Source organism: Ambystoma mexicanum, chromosome 10 (assembly GCF_040938575.1).
Source record: "Ambystoma mexicanum isolate Mex_15411 chromosome 10, UKY_AmexF1_1, whole genome shotgun sequence".
Taxonomy (NCBI): Eukaryota; Metazoa; Chordata; class Amphibia; order Caudata; family Ambystomatidae; genus Ambystoma; species Ambystoma mexicanum.
Genome location: NC_090932.1, coordinates 339,260,120 through 339,279,531, shown reverse-complemented (window position 1 = coordinate 339,279,531; position 19,412 = coordinate 339,260,120). Strand labels below are relative to the sequence as shown.

At 50.4% G+C, this 19,412-nt stretch overlaps 1 protein-coding gene across 1 annotated transcript in view; it reads right to left on the bottom strand.

Moving 5' to 3' along the window:
• The window catches only part of LOC138491423 (G protein-coupled receptor kinase 5-like), a 901,946-nt gene that overhangs the window by 36,205 nt on the left and 846,329 nt on the right, over window positions 1-19,412 (bottom strand). Inside the window, exon 14 of the mRNA XM_069617943.1 lies at window positions 1,431-1,568. Within this exon, the coding sequence (XP_069474044.1) occupies window positions 1,431-1,568 (138 nt within the window). The remainder of the gene's footprint in view (window positions 1-1,430; window positions 1,569-19,412) is intronic.

Genomic DNA, 19,412 nt, shown 5'->3' with positions numbered 1-19,412 from the left:
TGTGACCACAATGTCCTGAAAGGTGAGAGTGGAGATAAGAAATTGAGGTGGTGAGGAAGGGAGAGAGAAAGAACCAACACTTACTTAGACAGAGAAGGCAGGTTCGGACATGCCGGATCAGACATAGGCAGGCCAGGATGGTGGAAGGATTAATGAACCGGGGGCAGGGAGATTACTGCAAGTTCAGAGAGTTGTAAACACCGAACACACAGAACAATCCCAGGCACCACTCCATAGCTCTCCCTGTTGGAGCATACACACTGATCCGCCTGCTCACAGGAGTTTCGAACAGAGTGATTCGTGGGGTACTGGACCCAAGAAATCCTGCATCTAGTCCCGACAAAGAAGATGGGTTGGGGTCTTCCCAAACCCTGCAATGCTAGAAAGGGGCCAGGTACCCGCTTTTGAAGGCATCCAAAGCTGGGAAGGCCTATGTACCAGCATCCTGCGGAAAGGTCTTCTATGCAGGAAGGGACCTGACCCTGCCCCCCATAGGAGAAGAACCATCCCAACTTATTTCCAAGATCCCCATTTCATTTGAGTTGCTCATTCTTGTAAAAAGTCTTCCAATAAACTTCGTGAATGACAACATTTGGTCTTGCATCTTTCCTGGTTCCAGGTGGAACCCAGTAACCTTTCCCACAACTTTTGTTTATTTTCTGTTTAGTTTGTAATAAAAGGTCAAATCTCAAAGTTGGCATTATCAAATATTAGGAGATATTAACTTTGTATAGCTAGGAACCTTAACTTCCCACCCTATTTAAATATATAGGTCTTAGTTGCCTTCTGTGATGATGGCACTTCCATAATATGTTGTTGCAAGTCTCAATTGTGGCTAATCTGTTGACTTCGAGCTATCTTCAAGTCTAGGCTTTTCATTAATTTCGTGTTATCGTTTTTCTCTTAGTGTTTTGCATGTTTGTGAGACCAGAATTGTTAATTTGCTGAAGTTGCCTACCTTTTATCTATGATGTGATAATAATCTTGTGGTATAGTATGTATAATTCATATTTTTGAATATCCTTTCTTGGTCACTACAAATAGGTTTACAACTTGGTGAAAATATATGAATGGGTTCTTTATGTGTTGCTTTTATTATATCTCTCTTTATGTGCAATGGTTCATCTTTCCTTTAGCTAGCCATCTGTCAGTTTGACCACATAATGCCATCTATTGATTACAAATGGAAGTAATTATGCTCTGTCCATTTATTCCAAGGAAAATCTATGTTCCTTATATCACACGTTTCACAGACATCTCAGCAGCATCGAGGCTTGACTTGATCAATGACTTAGTGTCCATTTGTGCGCTTAGTCTACGTCTGAGTGACAATAGAATAATGTCCTGCACGTCATCCCATTTACTTAATGACCAGAAAACAAAGGGAGGAGATAGATTCAGGAGACAATAGACAACAAATGTCTTCTTACCTCATTTTGCCATGGGATGGGGACGCAGCCTGTGGCAAATTTGGCATAGAAATCGCTGTCAGTTTGGTCCAGATTGACACCTTTCACCGTGGAGAATTGCTCAATGTCTAGGACGTCCTTGCAGTACACTGCACGAGGCTGTGGGTAAGAAGGTAACACACTGCAATTCAGAAGAGAACTGAAAAAACAGCATCTTACGACTGTCAAAATGTGCTGCCCATCGTTTTCAGAGAAGAAGGAGTCGCCGCCCGATACTCCCCCCGCCCTCCACCTCCCAGGAGACTGGTGATCTATGTTTTATGCAACATTTAGTTAATCCTTCCAGCCACTGATCTGTGAAAACTATTTTATTTAATTATTTTACTGACACACATGCAACAAAAGAACTGCTTGCTAACCTGAAACAGTACATTACTCAAGGAGAGTCACCAGAGTCGCACCATCTTTGGAAGGCAATAGCACAAATACGAGCAACTTTTTCCTCTCTGTAAACTGAGCTTTTTTTGTCTTTGCTTGCATTAAAAAATGGGTATCCAGTGAACATCTCGTCAAGGAAAATGCCGCTAGGGGGCGACATTTTGCCAAATATGCACCCTCACTCAAATCGAATACTTTCCCCAAATATTCTAGGATTGGAGTTTATAATCGTAATGAACACCCCTACTAGAATATTTGGGGAAAGTATTTTTGGGGTTAGGAAAAGAAATGTGCCTCCCCAACGACACTTTACAAGCAACATTCTCAGTGTTAAAGAAAAAATGTATGACTCATGAGGAGAACTCAATGATAAGCATACAGCGCCATGTTTTTTTTATGAGCAGTGTGGAGACATGATTGAGGCATGGCCCACATGAAGGGCGAATGATAATCGTTTCAGTCGTTAAGAGACTGTAATTTACTACACTACTAGTTATTTCACAAGCTGTGGTAACTTTCCCATGTTTTTCATTCATTATCCTCATAGTTTATTGTCTATGCCCAAAAAGGAACAAGTTACTTACCTGTAACTGTTGTTCTCCAGCATGGGTCTGGCATGGATTCACATGCTCATGAATATTCCCCGTCGTCAGGCTGGGAATCCTCGGTAAAGAAAAAACCAGTATCAGTTTCGTTTCTGATCTGTCTTTCGTAGTAATAACCAATCACTGGTCTCTGCGTCATACTGACCACAGCCAATGACTGCCCTCTACCTAAGCACCGCCTCTGGCAGCCATCTTCAGATTTGGAAGCACGTGAAGTGGCAGTATGACCAAGTGAAGAGCCGCAGAGGGGTAGGCGGGAGGGTTCGCATGTGAATCCATGCCTGACCCATGCTGGAGAACAACAGTTACAGGTAAGTAACTTGTTCCTTCTCCAGCATGGGGTCTGGCATGGATTCACATGCTCATGAATAAAGAATACATAGCAGTACACACATGCACAACCACGGGAGGTGGCAAAAGCTCAACATTAAGCATTACATCAAACTCAACATTAAGCATCTTACCTCCTCACCAGGCTCACCTCAGGCGAACAGGTTGCGCAGCACTGCTTGGCCGACCCTGGACTCCTCCCTGGAATCCCGATCGACGCAGTAGAATTTCGTGAAGGTGTGCGTCGACCTCCACGTAGCAGCCCTACATATGTCCAGCAGGGGCACACCAGAAAGGAACGCCGTGGTAGCTGCGATCGCTCTGGTGGAATGGGCTCTCGGACGGCCAGGCAGCGGTCGGTTTGCCAACCGATGACAGTACATGATACAGCCGGAGAGCCATCTGGAAATGGAAGCTTTCGAGAGAGCCTTCCCCTGATTGACAGGTCCAAAGTTCACAAAGAGTTGTGACGTCTTCCGAAAACACTTTGTGCGGTCCACGTAGAACTTCAGCGCTCTAGCCACATCCAGCGAGTGCAAAGTCCTCTCAGCCGGCGACGAAGGCGACGGGAAGAACACAGGCAACACCAAGGGTTCGTTGAGATGGAAGTCCGACGGTACCTTGGGCATGAAGGAGGGGTGCGTCCTGAGCACTACCCTCGTGTCGTGAAAAGTCAAGTACGGGGCCTTGCAGGAAAGGGCCTGGATCTCTCCCACCCGTCGTGCGGAGGTGATGGCCACAAGAAACGCTGTTTTCCACGACAGAAACTTCAACGGGGCCGAGTGCAGAGGCTCGAACGGAGGTCCCATGAGCTTGGTCAGCACCACGTTGAGCTCCCACGCCGGGGCCGGAGCCTTCACCGGCGGGAACGATCTGAACAGTCCCTTCATGAACTCTTTCACCAGACGATGAGACCACAAGGACGTCCGCCCCGTGGTTCTGGTGTATCGGGAGATCGCAGCAAGATGAATCTTGATGGACGCGTGTGCCAGACCAGCTTTGGCCAGCGTCAGCAGGTACGGCAGTACCTGGGGAGTCGTAATCCGTAGAGGGTTAATCTTCTGTGCGTGGCACCAGACAGAGAACCTCTTCCATTTGTGTCCGTAGCATTTAAGAGTCGAGGACGCCCTGGCCTTTGCAAGAACCTCTCTGCAGTCGGCCGGTATGTCGTATCCCCCAAACTCTAGCGCTGCAGGAGCCAGGCCTGTAAGTTCAGCGATTTCAGGTCGTGGTGGAGGATGGCGCCTCCTTCCCTGGAGAGTAGATCCGCGTCCACCGGCAGCTTGATTGGCGGGGACGCTGACAAGTCCAGAAGGTCCGGGAACCATATCTGCCTCGGCCACGCAGGTGCGACGAGGATCATCCTGCACCGTGACCTCTTGAGCTGGTTGACGAGCCGGATTAGCAGTGGCAAAGGAGGGAACGCGTAGAGGAACAGGCCCTCCCAGGGGAACGAGAAAGCATCGCCCATGCTCCTCGCCTGGGGAAACCTGCTGGCGAACCTCCGGCACTTGGAGTTCGTCGCCGTCGCGAACAGGTCGATCTGGGGTGTGCCCCACCGTCGGAAGAGGCGATCCACTAGATCCTGCCGTAGTTCCCACTCGTGGCACGAGCGCAGCTCCCTGCTGAGTGAGTCGGCGATGGTGTTTTTTATCCCTGCCAGATGAAACGGCACCAGAAACATCCTTTGGGCAACGGCCCAATGCCACAGGTCCTGCGCCTCCTTGGACAGTGCTGGGGACCTGGTTCCGCCCTGTTTCCTGATGTAAAACATGGTGGTGGTGTTGTTGGTGAAGATCCTCACCACCTTGCCCTTGAGGGACGGAAGGAAGGACCTGAGGGCCCAGAACACTGCACGGAGCTCCAGGACGTTGATATGGAGGGACTTCTCCGTCGGGAGCCAAAGGCCTCTGGCGTGCAGATTTTCGGTGTGCGCTCCCCACACTTCCAGGGAGGCATCCGTGGTCACTGTCTCCTGGTGGTCTGGGGTCTGGAAGTCCATGCCCGCTGTCAGATGCGCGCAGGTGCCCCACCACCGGACCGCTCGGCGGAAACTCTCGTCGAGTGTGATCCTCTCCTCGAAGCCGCCCGTCGTTTGGATCCAGCGCGCGTCCAGGAACTCCTCCAACGGGCGCATCCGGAGCCTGCACATGGGAATGAGGTAGATGCAAGAAGAAATCATTCCGAGGAGGGACTTGATGGACCTCACCTTGGCCGCGTCGGAAACCAACATCCGCTGTACCTTGCCCAGGATGGACCTGGTCCTTTCCTCCGACGGGGAGGCCAGAAGGGACACTGTGTCGAGCTTCGCTCCCAGAAACAGTGCGTTTTGCGCGGGCACCAGGTGGGACTTGGCGTAGTTCACGGAGAATCCCAGGTCCGTGAGAAGCTGGACGGTCCTTGCCGTGTGCTCCACGGCGAGCTCCCTCGTCTTGGCTCGGATGAGCCAGTCGTCCAGGTAGGGGTAGACGTGGATCCCCTCGCGGCGCAGCTGCGCCGCCACCGGTGCGAGGCACTTGGTGAATACCCTGGGTGCCGACCGTAGTCCGAAGGGGAGGGCTTTGAGCTGGTAGTGACGCCCTTGGACCACAAACCTGAGGAATTTTCGGTGCCCCTTTAGGATGGGAATATGGAAGTAGGCATCCTCCAAATCCAACGACGACAGGAAGTCTCCCCTCCTCCAGCTGACCCAGGACGTGCTGGAGGGTGACCATCCGGAACTTCTGCGCCTTGATGAACTTGTTCAGATGTCGCAGGTCTAGGATGGGGCGCCATCCTCCCGTCTTCTTCGTCACGAGGAAGTATCTCGAGTAAACTCCGGAGCCCCGAAGCCTCTTTGGGACGAGTTCGATGGCGCCCTTCCTGAGCATCGCCCTTACCTCCAGGAGAAGCTGAGGGACGTGAAGCTCTTTCCTGGCCACGGGGGGGACGCGCGGGCACCTTCTTTGAAACTCGAGCGCGTGGCCCCGGGCTAAGGCGTCCAGCACCCAACGGTCGGTGGAGATGGACTCCCACACGCTGACGAAGCTCGCCAGCCGGCCTCCCACCGGGGTGCTTCGGTGGGGGCCCGACCCCACGGCCGGTTCAATCCTGTTTCGACGAGGCTTTGCCGCCTTGACCTCCTTGGCGACGACGGCGGGGTCCGCCAGACTTGCCTCGTCCTCTGTAGGCCTCCTGAGACGACGAGCGGGCCGCCTGACGGTAGGTGGAGAAACCGCTGCCGGAACCTTTGGAGGCGCCCTTGCCTCCGCTGCTCCGAAAGGGCGTCCGTCGTTGCTGCAGAACCCCAAGGGCCCAGGCCGTCTCAGTGTCCGCTTTAATGGCCTGAAGGGAATCGTCCACTGTTTTCCCAAACAGGTTGTTCCCATCGAACGGCATGTCCAGGACTCTGGTCTGTACGTCTTGACGGAAGTCCGTAGCCTTGAGCCATCCACGCCGCCTAAGGCACACACCGTTGCCCAACTGGCGAAACCCAGTGTCGGCGATGTCCGTCGCAATAGTGATGGCGTGGTCCGACGCCACCTCACCTTCCTGTAGGATCTCCAGGGCATCTGCCCTCTTGTCGTCCGGTAGGAAGTCCAGCAGGGGAGCCAGTTTGTACCATAGCTCCCTGTCGTAGCGGGCCACGATAGCCAAGGCGTTGGCCGCTTTAATCGTCGTCGCTGCAGACGAGATGACCCTGCGTCCCATAGCATCCAATTTCTTTCCCTCGCCGTCCGGTGGGGAAGTCGATGTGGAGGCCGCACCCCCCCCCCGCTTTCTTCCTGGCCGCCGCGGAGACGACGGAGTCCGGGGTAGGCTGCGCCCGGAGGCACAGGGGGGCCGCGTCCGGGACCCGGTACTTCTTCTCGTACCGGTCTCTTCTAGCTGGCGTCGTGGAAGGGTTCTTGAGGAGGGCGAGGCCCTCATCCCAAATGTCGTCCAGTAGAGGCACCGCGAGGACCGTCTTCCTCTTAACCTCGCGCCGTTGATAAAGGAATCCTTCCTTTTTCTTCTCCTCAGGGCAGAGTTGGAAAAGCTCGGATGCCCTGGCGATCATGGAGTGGAACGATCCAATCTCGTCGGGCGGAGAAGCCCTGGTGGGAGGTGATGACGGTAGATCCTCGTCGTATACCTCGTCGTCCGTGCCCGTCGCTGCCTTGTCAGTCCCCGTATCATCCCCTCGGGTGGACGGGGAGGAGGGCTGGACGGGGCGCGACGGCTGAAAAGGAGGTGGAGGGTGAATCCTTCTTTTCTTGGGCGGGGGAACACCAGAAGGTCCCGGTTCAGGATCCCCCGACGGGAGAGGTTCCTCCGTCGGCAACGGTAGACTCGTCCTTATCTCTGAGCATAAGGACTGTATAGCCAACAAAATGGCCGCCGAGTTGTCTTGCGGCGCTGGCAGAGGGGAATCCGACGGGCGATCAGGGGCCCCGTCGGCACCCTCGACGATGTCGTCGTCACCTGCGTCGGGATCCATCCCGACGGGCCGGTCTTCTTCCACGCCAAGGCCCTGGCTTAAGACCTCGATCAGCTCTTCCTCCGAGGTTGAAGCCGAATCTATGACGACGCCCTGCCCCCCCTTTTTCTTCCCCGCCGGGGATTTCACGGGGGTCCTATCGATGGGTACAAAAGAGGACTCCCTCCGAGGAGGCAGGGAGACTCTGAGCCCCGAGGTCGCCACCACTGGTGTAGCCTCCACAGGCTGAACCAGGGCCGCCGTGACAGCTTCGATAGAGGGCTTGGCCGGATGGATTAAGGCCTTCACCACCTTAGGTGCGCTCACCGCCTTATCCTTGAAGGGGGGGGGACACTGCCTCGCTCCCCCTCCGATGGGGCCTTCGAGCTCGACCGGGGCCTCTCCAGGAGCTTCGCCGGGTGCTCGCCCTTCCTCTTACCCGACCCAGAGCGTTGGCTCGTGGCTGAAGGTGCCGGGGAGGGTGCGCCCTGCCTGGCGCCCGTAGAGCCCGACCGTTCGGCGCTCCCGGTGCCAGCTGACTCGCGGTGCTTGGCCTTGTGTTGGACCACCGTCGCCGGGGCGTCCTCAAAGGTCTTAGAAGACCGCTCGGATTTCTTCCTCTTCTTCTCGCCTGACGGGCTCTTCCCTTCCAGCCAGTTGGCGAGACGTTGATGGCGGTCCTTCATGGTCCGCTCCGACATATTGCCGCAAAACGCACAGTCCTTCTCCACGTGCGTCTTGTCCTCATGTAAGCAGTAGAGACAAAAGGAGTGTTCGTCCTCCTTAAAGACGTTCTGCAGCTGGCATCCAGGGCAGACCCTGAACAGCTTTCTGGGCGTCGAGCTTCCCTTCTCCTGGGCCATGTCCGGGCCTGAGAAGCTTCTGGAGTCCTCCAAAAGCGTAGCTCGACGAATTCTTCACCCTTGAGGGGCGCAGACGAATCCGACACGGGTCCCCGTTGATCGGATGGAGAGTCGGTGGAGCTTGAGGCTCTTTTGACCGAAAAAAAAACGAAGTTTTTGAGAAAAAACGTGAAAAAATAGCACTAACGCTGGAGAGCAATAGCACGAGGATCCCAACACATGAACGTGCGGTAAAAATCTGAAGATGGCTGCCAGAGGCGGTGCTTAGGTAGAGGGCAGTCATTGGCTGTGGTCAGTATGACGCAGAGACCAGTGATTGGTTATTACTACGAAAGACAGATCAGAAACGAAACTGATACTGGTTTTTTCTTTACCGAGGATTCCCAGCCTGACGACGGGGAATATTCATGAGCATGTGAATCCATGCCAGACCCCATGCTGGAGAAATGTTATACAACACATACAAATTCATACTTTGAAATCATTTGTTAAATCATTACAATTAAATACGACTCAGACAGCAAACATGAGGGAGGCCAAATAGAACATTCGATACGTGGGCCAGATCGATTCTGCCCGTTTTTATGCTCACTTAAACCAAGGGTGGGAGGTGGGGGAAGATCGATAGGAGGAACGGGAGATGTACAATAAACACACAGGCAGGTACGCGTGGCGGGCTGGGACTGTTAGCCAGTCAGCCGCACGCTGACCGCTGGATGGGTGCACCAACTACAGCTATTTACAGCCACCGGGCAGCATTGCGTCAAAGTCTGGAGGACCTGCGGGAGCACTCAGCAATATCTGGTACGACTCCACAGTTTTGTAGCTTCCTAAACGCCCAGTGTTCAGCGATTCAAGAGTTACCTGGTAGTGATATCTTGCTGGCGAGGAAAGGCAAACACTTCTGAAACTCCTGAGTTAATCATCCGTTTGCCAGTGGAAGGTACTCCAGAGGAAGGTAGGTGACTTGGTGAGATAGATCGGGCTCCCGTATTTTTGGCACTTTGACAGTTGACTGCCCGCCTTGCTTGGTTGAAATGCCAGAAAACAACTGGGAACACCAGGATCTATCTAACCAGAGGGAGTTGTGGTGGGCAGACTCTGATTGATCCTTAAACTGTCATGGCGTGTCCCGTTCCTACTCCGGTGGGCTCCATTTTCCACTCTTTGCATCGCCTGGGCCCTGAATATGCATTGTATTCACCTTGTTGCAAAGAGGGAGAGGTCTTTGGAGGTCTTTGAGGTTTTTGGGGACCTGGGAGTTTTCATGCCCTCCTTCTTGATATGTATAGCTGTTGCTCTATTGCGTTTGCACATTATACAATTTACATTGTACCTTGCAATTTGCACATTGTATTTGCATCTTGCACATGAGTATGTATACATAGTATAACAGATACTGAGTTTAACTTGAAGTATTTATTGCTGGTATTATTTTGGGTTATATGGGGTTTTAATTCACATCAGCCTTCTGGTTGTAACCTTTCATTGTGTTTACTGTCCTTTTTACCTGGTTTAGGGAGCCATTGGGTTTACGCCTCTGCAACATGGTTAAAGGAAAAGTCCGGGAGGATAATATGGCTGCTAGATAGGTCAAAAAATATAAACAAATCATGGAGAACCATAAAGCAAATTCTCAGTTATCTTTAGACCTTAATTTAAAGGATATGGCTGGTAAAATTGAAAATCGCATTTTGGTAACGGAGAAGGCCCTTAAGGTAGCTGCTCTGGGGCTTGAGGGACATTAGTGGACATGACATTAATGGTCCCGGTGGTCCGGGGGATATGAATGGTCCCAAACACATCCCCCTGGGCAGGTTAGATGAGAGCATCAGGGAGGAGGAGGGACAACATGAGGACTCTGGGGATCAGGCCCTTTCAGACGGCTCAGTTCCTCTCGAGGGAGAGGATAAGATCTGGTTGGAGGCATTACTAGAAGAGAAGTTGAATCCCATTCATCGGCTTCTCTCTAGGTGGCACACCCATCTGCTTGCGAGCGGCATGAGTCGAGGAGGTAATGAGGTCTGGGAAATGAGTTTAAAAACCATTTGAGTTTTTACAATCTTTTAAGCAGGGGGTCATGAATACATTGGCAATTTTGGACGATTCCATCAGAGAGCTTGGGCAAATATATGAGGAACACTCAGAAAGAAGGGATCAATGATGGTGGAGGGTAGTACGGGAGCAGGGCTTTTGGAGGCTGTTGGCATGGTGGTTAGTGCCCCCAAACTCGTAAGTGTGGAGATAGAGGTACGCCAAGTATTGGGGGGCCAAGTATTAATCTACGAGAAATCCTGATAGCGAGAAGGGTAGGGTGGGTTGGCCCAACTGAATAAAATCAGTCGTTGGTGACTTTATAGTGGTTTCCTTTGCTGACCAATCACTCCTCAACTACTTGTTTAACTCGAATTTAAAGTAAGTTGGTTCCGTTGGCTTTCTTCTATCCAAATTCGGGGGACAAAGTAAGTCAAATTTTGATCCTCCTGAATTGTTAGATAATGGGGGTTTTGGGGGAATGCGTTAACAGAAGCCATGAAGGGCGGAAGACACTGAATAAGTGGTCTTGATTTACAATTTTTGTGAAATTCTCTCCACCATTGAGGAAATTGAATGGCAGGTGGGCCCCTCGCTCTACCCTCCAAGTATCATGGTCTTAAAGGGTGAGGGGAATATTCTCAATTTGTAAGTGGAGGATAATTTGGTACAGCGAAAGGGACCAGTCTTCTGCACGCTTCCTTTCTTAGCTATGGGGAAATTCACAAATCCAGATATCTTTAACTTTCTGAAAACCAACGAGGTGATTCTTGTGCAGGAAACATGGCCCTTGGAGATCCCTCTCCTTGACGGTTTTGTCTATTACGGGATAGCTGCAAGCAAAAATTGCAGGGGTAGAGGTTTTGGTGGCCTAGCAATCCTGAAAGAGGTTTCCCTTGATTGTAAAGTGAAGGTCATTGGGACCGACATGGATATGATATGATATGGCATTTATAACGCATCTATACAAAAGTGTTTCAAGGTGCGACGAGGCAAGGGGGGGAACAGAGGAAAGACAGACAGCGATCCTACTAAGCCAGGTGTCATTCAGATCGCGTACGTGCATGGGAAAGGGGAAGCGGGAAAGTGCAGAGGGGGAAGGGACAGTGGAGTACATGTGTTAATCGAATAAATAACAATAGTAAAGTACGGCCAGCAGGTGGCAAGTGCAAGGGTAAAGGGTGAGTGCAGGCATCAGGTATCAAGGGCTGGTAGATTATGCGCAAATGCTGTTATCATTGAGCCGTCTGTGCCAGTTCTTAATTTTTGCAACAGTCTGCATAAGGCTAAGGCAAATAGGTTGTTGAATCTCACATTTATTTATTTTTTATTGAAGAACAATTGGTGTTGAGGTCAGAAAGTAATGACACCTTTTTGTTGGGGGGAGATTTTAATATGAAAATGGGTGTGGGCCCACTGGATGATCTTTTCAACCCCTTTGAGGATATGACTCTCAAAATACCCAAACCCGAGATGCAAGATGTTCGGGTTTGTGCCAAAGGCCTTCAATTTTCTGCATGGCTTATTGAGTGGGGCAAGTGTGCAGTTAATTAACGTGTTCATCCCGATATCCCTGGCCTTCCAACTTTTTTGAAATCACCAGGGATTCTCCAGTATTGTTTATTTCTGCCTCTAAGCACAAATGTGGGCTCGGATTTTGAAGTATTGGAGGATCCCTGTAGCGATCATCATCCCATTACTCTTCAGTGATTGGGGATTATGGACAAGGAAAAGAAAGCTGTAACTCATTTTCCAAATTTAGCTGAGGTTGACATGATGTCCAATACGAGAATTAGCGGAGCTAGAAATGCAGATTCCAACTTGCATCACAAAATACCGGCCGAGCAATCCCCATGTATTTTGAAAATGTTAGAAAGTCCTCGTAACATCATATAAGTAGCATTCAGTTTTGTGGAATTAATGGGAGCGTTTTGTAAGGGTTTTGTGCAGAAGAGTAAGAGGAAGGCCAGGTTTAACAAGAAGGGTTGGTTTAATGAAGCTTGTGTCTCTGCAAAACACTTGCTTTTGGTGACTTTAAAATCCCCAGATCTTTCCATTCATTGTGTTTTACGTTTGAGGAGGTATCTTCTGCCACTGTTAAGTGTGAGAAACCTGAAGGTGTCTCACCAGCTAGTCCCCGGGATCTGTCATCCAGGTGGCCAGGAACTGACATCGCTTTTGGATCCAATTCCTGGAGGTGGAACAGTGCGGGAGGATCACCTGGATGAGGGGTCTTCTGAGAGTGGAAGTGGGACACCGGAGGGTGAGACGTGGTATTTCATTCCCTATAACACCTTTTCCCCGTCCTACCAGGTAGGATACCTAGGAACTCGGCACCCCCACCCCCACCTTCCCGATATCAACACTTTCTCACGGGCAGCTCACCGTGAGCAACAACGGACTAAAATCGGAGCCGTATACCTGACATGCGCCAATAAAATGGTCAAGGAAGGTCAGGCAATTACTGATCATTACACACACACCTGACTTCCATCACACTGATAAAAGACAGAGCACGAAAGCACACTCTGAGCGAGGCAGAGCACACGAGGATACAGCGGTTCCAAGATGGCCGTTTAATACAAGGAGAAAGACGGTGAGACCAGAGAGGGGCGCCTGGAAGGCAGAAGTGCCCTTGACACTTAAAGGCCGTTACTTTCATGAGCCTTGAAAAGTAAGAAACCCAAGTCCATGAACAAAAGCTGATCAAACCTGCAGTGTGTCGGAGGTACCCGGGGCTCTCCCGTGTCAATAACCAAGGCAGGGAGGATAGATTGCTGCTGTGGTACTGTGCCTGGCTCCTCCAAAAAAGCAGCGCCAGAAAAGACTGCACAGCCGGTGAGTCGGGGAGACTGAGACCAAACCAGCCTGTGTTTTAAACCAAGGTTGCAAGCGGTAACATTGTATGAAGATAGAGTGAAAACGGTGTGTGAGACATACGTGAATATAACTGAAAACCAAAGGAGTGACTGAACTTTGGGAGGCCAAGCAAAGATAGTGTAGACAGAGTGGTCCGGCACGATGTGGGTGCTCATTTGAAAGTCTCTGTTAGGTATCCAACTGATACGAAGTGTGAGAAAAGCGAATCTTGAGATCGAAGTGGTCCTGCAAGGGGTCAAGCTAAACCCTGTGAACATTCTGAAGTCTTTGAGGGTTTAATGTACACTGCAATTGATCCATGCCTGGCTGAGGGAGACTGATTGGGTAAAAGAAAGGGATCTGAGCCCAGCTGCGGGGGATCCTGGGTGAACCGTGAGTACCCCAAAAAGAAAATTCTCTGAACATTGTAAAAAGGGGATCTGAGCCCGGAAGAGGGAGATCCAATGTTGAACCTTTGTATTGAAAAGAAGATCTGAGCCCGGCTGAGGGGGATCCAGAGTGAATCACAAGAATTGAATACGTATAAGAGGAAAGGAACTTTTTTTTTTTACATGAGGCCCTCTGAGTCAAGAGACTTGTTAAGAAGTAAAGAGACTTGGACACGGAAGGTCCCGATGCTGGTAATGGAACTGTATCCTCGTGCCGTAGAATCCAGAGTGTGTGCTTTGCTCGAGTGAACCGCCTTGCCCTGTGCTGAAAACGTGGGGAAGGGAAGCCAATGGCCCAAACATTCTGACATATCATATCATGAACACTACCCCACATTATTTGTAAATAAGTGGTAAGGATTGGCAATAGGTTTTTTAGTATAGGCACTTTTATTTTGACAAGACTCCAGTAGGACTGCATTATTATTATTTGATGATCGTAGCTTGCTCCCACCTGTAGATTTAGGTTTAGATAGGCGTTTATCACACCCTTGCATAAGTTCAATGAACACCCTTGAACTGTGGTCACTTGTCTTTCTTACCGTTGATACCATGCCTGCCATACATAAGCAAGAGCGCAATCACGCCCCGGCCCAGATGCCATCCCAGCCTACATTTTTCATGATCAGTATGGCATTTGGGCACCGTTGTTAACCATGGCTTCAAATGCCTTTTAGAGACAGCTCAATATCCACTTTCCTGGAAGTCTGCCATCATTGTTCCTATTTAAAAAAACAAAAAAAGGGGGAGCCTGCCTGTCCAATTTCGTATAGACCCATCTCCCTGCTTGACACCACCTTTAAATATGTTGGCAGAGTGCTATTTGGGTGTATTGAAACTTGGCTCTCAGAACACTCCATTCTTTCCGATATACAACTCGGTTGTAGACCAGGGGTAGGCACAATGGAACAGGCATTGGATTCATATTGATTGGTGAACATTCTGTTTTTTGCAGGGGTGATGCATATCTTGCATTCATGGACCGGAGCACGGCCTTTGACAAAGTTAACAGTTCTAAGCTGTGGGCCGTGCTAGGGTCCATGAAGTGCCCAATGGAGATTTTGACTGCGTTGCAGTAATTGCATAATGGAAATCAGGCGTGTGCGCGAAGTGGGCCTGAGGGGCAATGCACGGCCTGTTTAAAGGTTGGCTTGGGGGTCTGCCAGGACTGTGCCTTGGCTCTGGTCTTATTCACTTTTTGTACATTAATGGTTTACTCAATGCCCTGGTGGGCTCCCAGGCTCATTTCCAGAGGGTGAGTGACAGGGGTTTTCCCACCTTAGCATATGCCGATGACGTGGTATTGATTGCCGGAACAGCAATGGCTCTTCAGAAATTGATTACTGCCTATTTCGTTTATTTGAACAATTAGGATTTGAAGAACAATTCTGTGAAATTTGCTGCAGTGGTGTGTTGGGGGGGAGGGGAGCCTGTGAAAATGTGTTGCAATTGAGCGGTCATTCCAAGGGTCAAGGATTTTGACTATTTAGATATCCGCTTTCCAGCAGAAGTATGCAAAAATTGAAGATGATTCAATATTTTGGTGGGCTTTCCCGTTTTATGGCTCAGTGCCATGGTCAACCACTGGACCTCATATTATTAGTTTATAGGATCCAGATAAAGCCTGCAGTCCTATTTTGAGCTCCCATTTGGGGTTGCTCGAAAATGTCTCAATTACAGATAAAGGAAAATAAATGTTTTAAACGTTTATTGGGACTACATGGGTTTGCTCCTAATTTTTGCTGCCCATGAGGAATTGGGAGTGGGCTTTCTAGTGGACCAATGGACGTTAGCGCCAATCCTTTTTTGGCTACATCTTTGGCCAAATGAGAATGCAAGTTTTAACACCTTTTATCCTTACGTCTATTGGCCAGGGACAACTGACGCACAATTCCTTGGCTCTCTTTTATTAGTGGATTTTTCACTGAATCCAATCTTTCTGCACACTTCCACCCCGAGTGCAAGGAGATGTCGATTCCATTTAACAGAGCCCATGCTGTTATGAACCAGGTGGATCTTTCTCGGCCTCATCTCATGTTGAGTTAGAAAAAGGCGGACCGCCGGCTGATCATCCGTGCCTGCTCCAACAGTCTGTTGCTCAGGGACAATACTGCTAGCTGGAAGGGCTTTGTTGATTTGACGAGTTGTCCAGTTGGCCGAGATTCTGTGGAAGACCGAAAACATTTAATTTTGTTTTGCCCTGCTTACAAGTATTTAGACATTTTAATCTGAGACTACATCGTCCTGCTCTATTTGTTTTTCTCTTTTATCTGCTGACTCCCCTTATGTTGTTTGGGCTATGCTGTCCTTTTTAAAAAGAGCCATGTATCTACGAAAGGGTCGTTTAGCTGTTATGTGAACTGATTTTCTTCTCTGTAGTATGTGCAATGTGTTTATTTGTACTTTGTATTTGTTTGATGGATGGATTCATCCGAATAAACATATATTTTTGATTGATTGATTAAACACACAGTGTGGTCTACTTAGCAGAGACATTGGGTTTAAAAGGGGCTCAAAACAAGCAGGCGAATAGCTGAGTCAGTGATGGGTGGTAGGTACACTGTGGTTTCAAGGGTACGATGCAGAATCATGCCCGCCTCAGTATTCTCCTCCTAGAGCTGCCTGGCCTCTTAAAGCCGATGATTCCTATGCCAGATCTCATGGCCCATTCTATGCCTGGGCTCTGAGGGCTAGGGCCGAGAAAGAGAAAGTCCAACATGACCCAGGGGCGTACCATTAGGGCATGAAAAGAAAAACGAATTTAACCGCATCAGGCTGTAGGAGCCAAACATTCTGGGTCTAATCCACTTTGACTTAGCGGCCTTACTCCAATGTCCAGTTCCCTAGTAAAACGAACATGTTTTAAGGGTTATCACACCCCAAAAGCATTCTTCAGCTCCCTCTCAGGATGTCAAAGCACCCCAGCACAGTTCTTTCTTGGCAATGACACTTTGGGACACGTGTGTTGACCACCCAGAGTCTGTAGTTGCACGTAAGGCACCGTTTTATTCAGTCAAGAGCCTGTTTCCCCTGGATCCTCCATAATGTGTTCCCCCTCACCCATTATGGACGAGCAGACTATCTTTTCTTTAATAAATAACCCTCTGATCAGGAAATAATCTAGCTGCCAACTACGAAAGAACCTAACTTTTGTCAATAAATAGTGAGGTTACTTATTTGTTAGAACGAAGTCTCCAATCCTGTCCAGGGAGTGTTTGCCATTTTCAGGCACTCTGAAATGTGGAATCCAGGCCAGAGGCCCCAGCACATTTTGGGGTGAACCAGCATGTGAACAGAGAAGGCATACCCCCCTAAGGGAGAACGTTGCGTATTCACTCTTTCGAGTTGCACAGTAAGGCCTCTCACGACGTACGTCAGAGGCATGCTTCAAATAGATACCACAATAAGGAATCCCGAGTATTTCATATCTAGTTGCAGTTGCTATAATTGGCCACAAGAAGGTAGAAGACGACAACCTACGGCCCTCTTCCTTAAGTCATGAAAGCTAAAAGAATGAAGTGCAGTGCTTTAACTGGCCTTCCAAATCGAAACGAGGCCGAAAAGGGGTGTAGCCTGGCAGGAGGTCAGCACCACAATTAAGAGGCAACACTCGCCTCAGCTGAATGCCGCCTGTTAGGCCATGCCCCCATAAGAAGCCCGGCTCGATTTTGTAAACGGGCCGCTGGCTACAGAAGGCATTCAAATCAGGTTAGTTTTGCAGGACCATGGACATCGCACTGTTATGTCCGTGTCCCCGCAGCTCTGGGCGCTGGGAGACCGGACAGATCAGAGGCTAGGCCGCGCGGCCTCGACGTCGCAGCTCCAACGGGAGCCGAAAGAAGTACACACACGCAGGATGTAGGTCTGCCCCGGAACTGCCGGGGCTTTTATTGGAACGCCCTGCGTCACCGCGTAGCAGGACGCAGGGCGGATGCAACATTCCTCCTTTATTTCAAACAAGATCAACGATAAACACAAATACTATAAACTTCAATTCAAAACAACTGTTCAACTGTTCATATCCAAGGACCCTTCCTGCTCACGGTCCACAGGAGGCCGACTACCATACATAGTCTTTGAGCCTGGCGGCCGGTCTCGTGGCAGTTCTCAAACTATATCGCCCTCCTCGGGGACTGACCCCCGCTGTCCCATTGGGTGGCTCTCCTTCTCTGTCCGGCTCCCCCAGGTCCAGTTCACTCGACTGCTCCCACGTCCTGTCACCCGGCGCTGCCTCATCCTGGAGGGGCGCGGGCTCTTCTTCATTGGACTGAGATTCTTCATCTTCCAGGTGGCCCTCGCCATCAGTGCACAGATTGCGTGGCACTTCCTTGAACCACGATGCATTTCTTGTCACCTGGCAGCGCCCTCTCGTTACCGTCACCATGGTCCCTTGCCTGCCACTGACGGTCCATGGGAGCTCGTCGTATCTGGTGTCCAGTTTTGACTTTGTTGGGTTACGCAGAATGACTACTTGGCCTCCCACCCGGTGATCAGATGGTCTCGCCCTCCTCTTGACACTCATGTGTACGTTGGCGCTAGTTATCCTCCTCTCCGTGCGCTCCTCATCAACTTCGTCCGGGGTCCTGCTGGGGTGATGTGGAATCAAGGATTTTATGACTGTGCCAAACATAAGGTCAGCTGGCGTGACGCCCGTCGTGCTGTGGGGGGTGACCCGGTAATTCCGCAGAAAGCGGTAGAAGTCAATCTTCCACGGGCTGGCGTTCGCCTTTGCGACTCTTAGTACTTTGTTTAGGGTCCTCATGAATCGTTCTACATCACTGTTCGCCTGAGGCCACCTTGGCATGATGTGATGGTACTTCACGTTCAGTTTGTGCAAATACTGTTTGAATTCCTCCCCCGTGAAGGGGGGGACCATTGTCGCTCTTAATGGTGGTGGGTAGACCATGAGTTGCAAACATTTTCTCCATGGCAGGGATGACTACCTCCGCTGCAGTGGATTCCACTATTTCTACCTCGGGGTACCGGGAATGGTCGTCAATAGCCACCAGGAGGTAGAGGCCTTCCCGTAGTGTGCCGAAATCGATGCCGATTGCCTCCCACCGGCCACGACCACGTTCCGCTGACTGTATGGGTTCGGGTTCAGGCGGGGCCCTAGTTATTTGGCAGGGTAGGCAGGTACTTATCAGCTTTTCAACCTTCTCGTCAATCTGTGGGAACCACACCCGGTGCCTGATCCGAGCTTTGGTTCGTGCTATCCCTTGATGTCCTTCGTGGGCCAGTGCCACTATTCTGTCTTGTATGCTCGGTGGGATGACAATCCGATTACCCCTAAGCAACAGTCCACTCTCTGTGATCGACAGGTCTTGTCTGACGGTGAACGTCCCAGAGAGAAAAATCTTCGCTTCGACGGTCCTGTTGTGCGTGTTTTTCATGAAAGTCTTCCAGTGAGATAATGGCGTCCTTCACTAGGTCACAGCACAGGTCTTTGTGGGTCTCAGACTCGATGTCCTCGATGCTGACCGCCTTCGGCCTCATGGCTCGCACCACCTGGAATATGTGCTCCTCGGTCTCTTCGGCTACTTGGATTTCTTGTGAGGTTGCCGCTCGAGGATGCCTAGAGAGGAAGTCCGCCGGGCTCCCACTTCCCGGCTGGTAAACCAGCTCAAAATTGTACTGCTGGAGGTGCAGCAACCACTTAGTGATCCTTGCCGGTGGGTCTAACGATGTACCCATGAAGATGGGTAATAGGGGTTTGTGGTCTTTGATCGCCGTGAATCTCCGTCCATAAAGGTATAGATGAAAATGATGACACCCTCATAGCACGGCAATGGCCTCCTTCTCGATATGAGAGTAGCGCTGTTCTGTCATCGTGAGAGCTCTTGATGCATATGCGATGGGCCTCTTCTCCCCCTCCTTGGTGACCTGCATAAGGATGGCCCCTAGCCCTACCGGGCTCGCATCCACAAACAGTTCCGTCGGGAGTTTGGTGTCGTAGTATGCCATTTTCGTGTCGACGGACAGGGACT